The 7,887-nt window shown below is 40.6% G+C and overlaps 1 protein-coding gene across 2 annotated transcripts in view; it reads left to right on the top strand.

Moving 5' to 3' along the window:
• ME2 (malic enzyme 2, NAD(+)-dependent, mitochondrial) overlaps positions 1–4,311 on the top strand; it is a 53,108-nt gene extending 48,797 nt beyond the window's left edge. For both annotated transcript variants that reach the window (XM_011928764.1, XM_011928763.1), the window contains one exon: positions 3,451–4,311. In XM_011928764.1, the coding sequence (XP_011784154.1) occupies positions 3,451–3,473 (23 nt within the window). In that variant the 3' untranslated portion in view covers positions 3,474–4,311. The remainder of the gene's footprint in view (positions 1–3,450) is intronic.
• Positions 4,312–7,887: the final 3,576 nt, after the last annotated feature.

Here is a 7,887-nt window from a genome sequence, read left to right as displayed (position 1 = left end):
GAGATGGGGGTTTGCAGTGTTGCACAGACTGGTCTTGAACTCCTGAGCTCAGGAGATCTGCCCACCTTGGCCTCCCAAAGTGCTGGGATTGTAGATGTGAGCCACTGTGGCCAGCTTTGACTATTAATTTTATTATTGCATTATTTTGGTGCCTGTCACCTAAGCAAAGATTGGGAATTGGTAAAGGATGGTATGTTTAGGGATTAATAGTTGAGCCTGGAGTCTAAGGAACAGGTAGGGAAATGGCATAAAAGAGAATCTGAAAGTTATATTAAAGATAGCTGTACAAATATACAAATGCCAGCCTAAAGAGTGTGATTACCTTCTACTGCAAAACAATTGAAGATTTTAGAGCCTAGAACTAGGATGATAAGAGTCCGACTTTAGAATTTATGGAATGATATTACAGGTGGGGGAGATTTTGGAAGATACTGGTCAGTTAAGAGATTACTGGGCCAGACACAGTGGCTCACTCCTAGAATCATAGCACTTTCAAAAGCCAAGGCAGGAGGATGGCTTGGGGCTGTAAATTTAAGACCATCCCTGGACGACAAAGCAAGACCTCACCTCTACCAAAAAAAAAAAATTAGCCGGGCACAGTGGTATGTGCCTGTAGTCCCACCTACTCAGGAGACTGGGGTGGGAGGATCACTTAAACACAGGAGGCCAAGGCTGCAGTGAGCTATGATCATACCACTGCACTCCAGTGTGGATGACAGAGCAAGACCCTGTCTCTAAGGAAAAAAAAAAGAGAGAGAAATAATTGGTATGTCCAAATGAGAGGCAGTACATGAGGTCATAGAAGACCTCTGCTTGGGATTAGTATAGGAACACAGGCCCAGGTTCATGTCTCCTTGCGTTTCCCCAGAGGCAGGAGTAGAGAGTGTGCTGCATCTGCAGTGGCATAGGCTTTTCTTTTTAGAAACAAAGAAGAAAGTGGTGGGTAGAGGAGGCAGAGCTTTGTGTCTGTCCCAACCTCAAACAGCCATTGATTCACCCCTTTGGCTCTGTGAGCAGGGCTGTTTGTGTTCCTCTGACAGCCACCAGTCACCTCCTGCATGCCTCCAGGACCAAGGGGAGCTTTCTCCAATCTCATGCCTTGTCCCTAATCTTTTTCTGTGGGTACCACCAGCCTGTGGGAAAGAGATTTGCAGTGAGTGTGAGCCCCCCTTATGTCTAAAGCTTGCCGTTCTGGAATAAAACACTAGCTCTCATTGACCTTTGGCAGTTTCTTAAAATTTTAGCTCTCTTCTTATTGTATGCGTGGTGGCCACTGCCTCATTCTCCCTCCCATGCTGTGCCACAAGTGAGAGTTTGTATGTCTACTCTGCTGCCTTCTCTCCTTCATTCATTTGTTTATAAATTTATATTTATTTACTTATGTTAATTATACTGCTTACTGGCTTTAGAACACCTCCCACCACCCCTCACATCAGACAGGCCACGTGCTCAGCTCTCCAAGGTCGGAAAGAATGAGGAAAAGTGTGTTTATTCCATCTTTCTGGAAGCAAAAATCTCTGCCTGTCTTTTTATATCATTCCTGTTTTTCCTGTTTAGTACAAAAACTGAGAAGAGCAGTTTGGTCAACAAACTCTACTAATGACATGTGTTATGTTTATTTGGCCCTTGGGTTTTTTGTTTGTTTGTTTGTTTGTTTTTGAGATGGAGTCTTAACTCTGTCGCCCAGGCTGGAGTGCAGTGGTGCAATCTCAGTTCACCACAACCTCTGCCTCCCAAGTTCAAGTGATTCTCCTGCCTCAGCCTCCTGAGTAGCTGGGATTACAGGTGCCTGCCACCACGCCCGACTCATTTTTGCATTTTCAGTAGAGACAGTGTTTCACCATGTTGGCCAGCCTGGTCTCAAAACTCCTGACCTCAGGTGATCCATCCACCTCGGCCTCCCAGAGCGCTGGGATCACAGGTGTGAGCCGCTGCACCCAGCCAGCTCTTAGGTTTTTAACCTTCTCAGATCTTGATTGCAGTTACCTGCCACTGAGGATCTAGCCCTTCCCTACTTCTATTTCCTAGTCAATGATGATAAAACATTAGTAAAATATGTTTTCTATAATAGAACAGAAAACAATTGAACACATTTTCTATCACAAAATACACTGAGATGGAGCTCTTGGTACCAAGGATTATTTTTTAATCACCATCTTATTCTGAGATTTTTCTTTTAGAAAGTTGAAATACGAAACTTTAATAATGGTTACCATTCGGAATGAGAATTAGAGGAGGAGAATGACACCTTATAATTGTTTGAATTTTTTCTACCATATGTCACTACATTTTTTAAGTTAAAACCTTCCAGGCACGGCGGCTCATGCCTGTGATCTTAGCACTTAGGCCGAGGCGGGCGGATCACCTGCAGTCAAGAGTTCAAGAGCAGCCTAACCAACATGGCAACACCCCATCTCTACTGAAAATACAAAAATTTACCAGATGTGGTGGTGCATGCCTGTAGTCCCAGCTACTGGGGAGGCTGAGGCAGGAGAATCGCTTGAACCCAGGAGACGGAGCTTGCAGTGAGCTGAGATCGCGCCACTGCACTCCAGCCTGGGTGACAGAGTAAGGCTCCGTCTCAAATAAATAAATAAATCAAACCATGACTTGAGAACTTTACTGTGTGAGAGGCACTGTGCTACCCTGTGAGGAAGCGTTTCACATTCCTCATTTTAGATCAGAACTGAGGCTCAAGGGCTTATTCTCACCACCAATCATGGTATGTGGCTTGGGTGCAAAATTTGAAATTCAAGCCACCTTTGGTGGGGAGTAATGAAGCTTACTATTGAGGGTCTAATATCTAGACTCAGAATGCTTTGGGTTTGAAACAGCTTTCACATAACTACCTTGGGCAAATTACTTAAACTCCTCTCATTCTTCATATGCAGAATGAGAATAAAGATACTACTTATCTCATGGGGTTCTTGTGGAGAATAAAGGAGGTATCCTTGTAAAACACACAGAATGTGCCTGGCAGTCAGTGATAGTGGTGTCAGTTCCCATGTATAGGTTGTAGCTCTGAATTTACTTGACTTTATAGTTCTAGTGTCTAACTCTGATTTATAATAATTACTATGCCTCTTAATCCAAATTCTAGGGTAGAAACCTCTCCTCACCTTGGGTTGGGTTTTCATCCTGGTCAAGTTGGCTATGATTAGGAAATAGTCTCTGTGGCCCTCTAGAAAGGCCACCCTTTCAGCAAGACTGGGAGTTACCTAAGTGTATTTACTTGAATCATACACAGTAGAACTTAAATGTGTTTGGTTTTATCTTTTAAACTTTCCATAGTTTCCAAAGGTTTGAAAGGAGTCAGAGTAATGTTACTTTTTATTTTGAAAAAAGAAAACCGCCATTCCTTTAAACTTATTTTCCTGTGTTATAATAGTACGTTGTCTCTCTAATAGGTTAATACTCAGAGCCTACACAATAACCTTATTTATTTTTCAGGTTACAGAATACCTATATGCTAATAAAATGGCTTTCCGATACCCAGAACCTGAAGACAAGGCCAAATATGTTAAAGAAAGAATATGGCGGAGTGAATATGATTCCCTGCTGCCAGATGTGTATGAATGGCCGGAATCTGCATCAAGCCCTCCTGTGATAACAGAATAGAAGCACTCCCCTGATACTTTCTGTGCTCCAGGGAACCCCTTTTTTCAGACAAGAAGAGATAATGTCCTCAGTTTTATGGTGTTTTCTGTGTTTTGTTCTGCCCAGCCACTTTGGTTGACGTATTTTTTTCCATGCGTCTCCACATCTGTTGAGGTAGACGTGTTGATTGATTGCATTGCCCACCAGCACCCTACAATCAGATAGTTGTGATGCTTTAATTCTAACATACAGCCCATACCACATCCAGGAGATGTAAAAAGTGTGTTTGTGAATGTCTTCACTTGTATTCTAATTCAGACTTGCCAGAGTATTTGCTATTTACTATTATGGGTAATAATCTTCTCTTGCCTAGTTCTTTTAGAGCTACTAAAATAGGAATTTACTTTTATGGATAGAAGTACAGAATTTTGAGAAGAAACTAAATTTTAAGGAAAAATTGTCAGCATCTAAAAATGTTCTTCTACATCTGCTTCATCTTACCTTCATACTCTGAAATTCCCTTATAGCAGACAGAGCTAGGGAAACATTAAAATTTTACCCTATTTATTTTCTGGAACTAAATCAAGGCTTAACTATAACATTATGAGAGTAATGGGAACTACTGCTGGCTTTAAATAAATAAAAGTCATTGTTTTCAACAGTGTATAAAAATCATAGTGTAACCTTTTTATTTAATAAATATCTTACATTTAATTGCTTATGCTATCTTATTGCCCAACTAGAAATTTAGATTTGCTTATGAAAAACACATATTTTTGTTACTTCTAGATGATTCTAGGAGGGAGTATAAGATACCTAACTCATATGGGGAACATCACATGACTTTTAAAATCTAAGTTAGTCATGCTTCACATCAAAATGAGTCATATTTAACTGGAGAAACTATGCCCTTATTCCAGAACTGATGCTCTTTATTACTTGAGATAATTTTGGAATATTACTATGATACTGTTTCTTTGAATGTCATTAGTAGTGACATCTCTTTCTCCATTGAAGGCAGACTTAATTTTTTTAAGCCACCAAAATTAATTTAGAGCTAAGTGGGAATGAATAAGATTGGTGTTCATCCAGGAAATGCCCTTTTTAATCCCAGTAAAATGGGTAATTACGGCTAATGAGAACAGTTTTCTTATGTAGCTTGCATATTGAAGAATTCTAAAGGAAAATGTATCTGCCTACCATGGTTGCTTTGAAGGAGGAAAACTTTTAAATGCTCATTCTAGGATAGTAACAACAACAGATATTCATCGATAATATGAGCATGCACAGTATTTTATATTGCTTTGTAGGAAAAAAGAGACTTCACTTTTTTCATCTTCTGCCTATGGGTACAAATTGATTCTTTTTTTTTTTTTTTTTTAAACAGAGTCTCGCTCTGTTACTAGGCTGGAGTGCAGTGGGGTGATCTCGACTCACTGCAACCTCTGCCTCCCAGGTTCAAGCGATTCTCCTGCCTTAGCCTCCCAAGTAGCTGGCACTACAGGCACACGCCACCATGCCCAGCTCATTTTTGTATTTTTCATAGAGACAGGGTTTCACCACGTTGGCCAGGAGAGTCTCGATCTCCTGACCTTGTGATCTGCCCATCTCGACCTTCCAAAGTGCTGGAGTTAACAGGCGTAAGCCATGCGCCTGGCCAATTTTTTTTTTTTTTTTTTTTTTGAGACAGAGTCTTGCTCCTGTCGCCCGGTCTGGAGTGCAGTGGCATTATCTCTGCAACCTCTGCCTCCTCGGTTCAGGCGATTCTCCTGCCTTAGTCTCCCAAGTGGCTGGAATTACAGGCACCTGCCACCACACCCAGCTAATTTTTGTATTTTTAGTAGAGACAGGGTTTTTCCATGTTGGCCAGGCTGGTCTCAAACTCCTGACTTAAGGTGATCCACCCACCTTGGCCTCCCAAAGTGCTGGGATTACAGATATGAGCCACCGCACCTGGCCCAATTCATAATAATTTTGAATATAACTTGATAATTTTAAAATGGTTGCAATGGCATTGCCATTTGGAGTATGGGAAAGTGCAGTTGGTTAATTCATTGAACAGATTAGTAAAGTCAGAAGTCTTTTTCATAACATATGGTCACAATTCCTTTCTTTTAATTAAAGATGAAAGGTTTGTGGATTTTGGTTTGTTTGTTTTAGATACAGGGTTTTGCTGTGTCGCCCTTGCTGGAGGGCAGTGGCTGTTCACAGGCGTGGGTCATAGAGCACTGCAGCCTGAAACTCCTGGGTTCAGGCTCTCCTGCCTCAGCCTCCTGAGCAGCTTGGACTAAAGGTGTGCACCACTGCACCTGGCTGAGAGGCTTCTGTTTCTCATGTTCCCTCTGTCAAAACACAATCACGCCTAAAAATACTCTGTGTGTGAAATCTTGATTTTAGTTCAACCTAAGAAGTATAATAAGTATAAACCTGTTTCTTGCTTAGTGTTTATTGAAGGCAGGAGCATATGCTGAATTAAAGTAATTTTACTAAGAAGTTTGCTTATTAAGTATGTCTGGTACAGTCTTCATGGAAGTTATTAAGTATTTTAAGGAAAAAAATAGGCTAAATGGCATATAGCCTACTTAAAACAATTCTATTTTTTTAAAAGCTCCTGGTTTTCATTGTTATTTACCAGTCAATATTTTAACAAGTATCAATTATTAGATGTAAATAAAGTAAAACTGCTTAATATTAAGCTAAGAATACAGGAAGAATTATTAGCATTGAGGAAGTCGGGGGAGGCCAGAATGGCATCAAGCTGGAAAAGAAATTAAAATGTTACCTTCGATGAGACTTTACCTAGCAAGAAGGTAATTATTTTGAATAACAGCAATAGAGAATCTTCTATTTTGAATTGAGAAGAAATTCTGATGATTAGAGTGTCAGTAAGAGGAAAAGGTGAGAATACATGTGTTTCTAATCTCCCATGACCACCTGTTGTATGGAACAAATTGGATTACTAGCAAGGGTAAGGTTTATTGACAATAATGAGAAGTTTTAGTCCAAGATTTTAGTTAAAATATTTTTAAAGGATGGATTCATAACCAAGAAGTTGCCTCAGATCACTGTGAAGCTTTAAAATGCAGGTGCCTTTGCTCCTCTTCCCTCCAGGCCCCCAGGGCAGAGTCCTGGCTGGTGTCTCTTCAGGAGGTCCCCCTGACACACCAATTCTGCCTTCATAATCACTGCCTTAAAGCAGGCAGCAGAATCTTTTGGAGAACTAACAAGATTCTGATGCTGATGCAGGGGACCTGGGGTGGGGCCTCAGATTCTACTTTTTTGTTTGTTTGAGACAGGGTCTCTTCCTCTCTCACCCAGGCTGGAGTGCAGTGGCACACGCTCACTGCAACCTCCGCCTCCTGGGCTCAAATGATCCTCCCGCCTCAGCCTCCTGAGCAGCTGGGACTGTAGGCGCAAGTCACCACACCCGGCTAATTTTTGTATTTTTAGAAGTCAGGGTTTTGCCACGTTGCCTGGGCTGGTCTCGAACTCCTGACCTCAAGTGATCCAACCACCTCGGCCTCCCAAAGTACTGGAATTACAGGCATGCTCACTGCACCCAGCCGAGAATGTCCGTTTCTGACGGGCTCTCAGGTGATGCCTATGCTGCTGGTACAGTGAACAACATGCTAAGAGGCATTGCTCCAAGGTACTGCATGTAGTGAGCAGTTCTTTATTGTTTATGTACCATATACTTCAATTTACATGAAAAAGATCGACTGAAATTATGTTCTTACACAAAACAGTTTTCATCTAGTTTTATTATGTTTTTACAGGCTGTTTACAAGAACAAAAATTAATAGAAAATTTTTGAACATACTTTTGTGAAAACATATAAAAACTAGAATACTCTTTAATTCTAAATTTTTGTAGCATACTTAGTGAACCTAGCAACCTGTTTTCATTTGTAAACGACTAGCTATCAAGTGGACATTTATTTCTCTATTATCAATTTTCTTAGGACATGACTTACTTTATCCTTTGTCCTTTTTCTGTAAATTGTCAGCCTCTGGAGAAACAGGATTTTACATTTTTGCTGATGAGTTGCCAATGAATTAAGACCAAACATCATTATTAAGGAGTATGAAGCATTATTTACTGGCTCTCAAATAACAGAAAACCCAAAAGGGATGGTGAGGGAGTGAAGAAAGCCTTTCCTTGGGAAAAATACTTCAAATGCTCCTGCAGCTTTTTTCTCAAGCCCAGTCAGTATCCTTCAAGGATAACTTTTTCATACTTTTTTTGTGTTTGTTTCTGCTAGCTTTATAACAGAGGTTATAATATTCTTTT

The sequence above is a fragment of the Colobus angolensis genome, unplaced genomic scaffold (genome assembly GCF_000951035.1).
Source record: "Colobus angolensis palliatus isolate OR3802 unplaced genomic scaffold, Cang.pa_1.0 Scaffold8, whole genome shotgun sequence".
Lineage (NCBI taxonomy): Eukaryota > Metazoa > Chordata > Mammalia > Primates > Cercopithecidae > Colobus > Colobus angolensis.
Note: the sequence above shows the minus strand (reverse complement) of the source record. Positions and strands in the feature narration are given on the sequence as shown.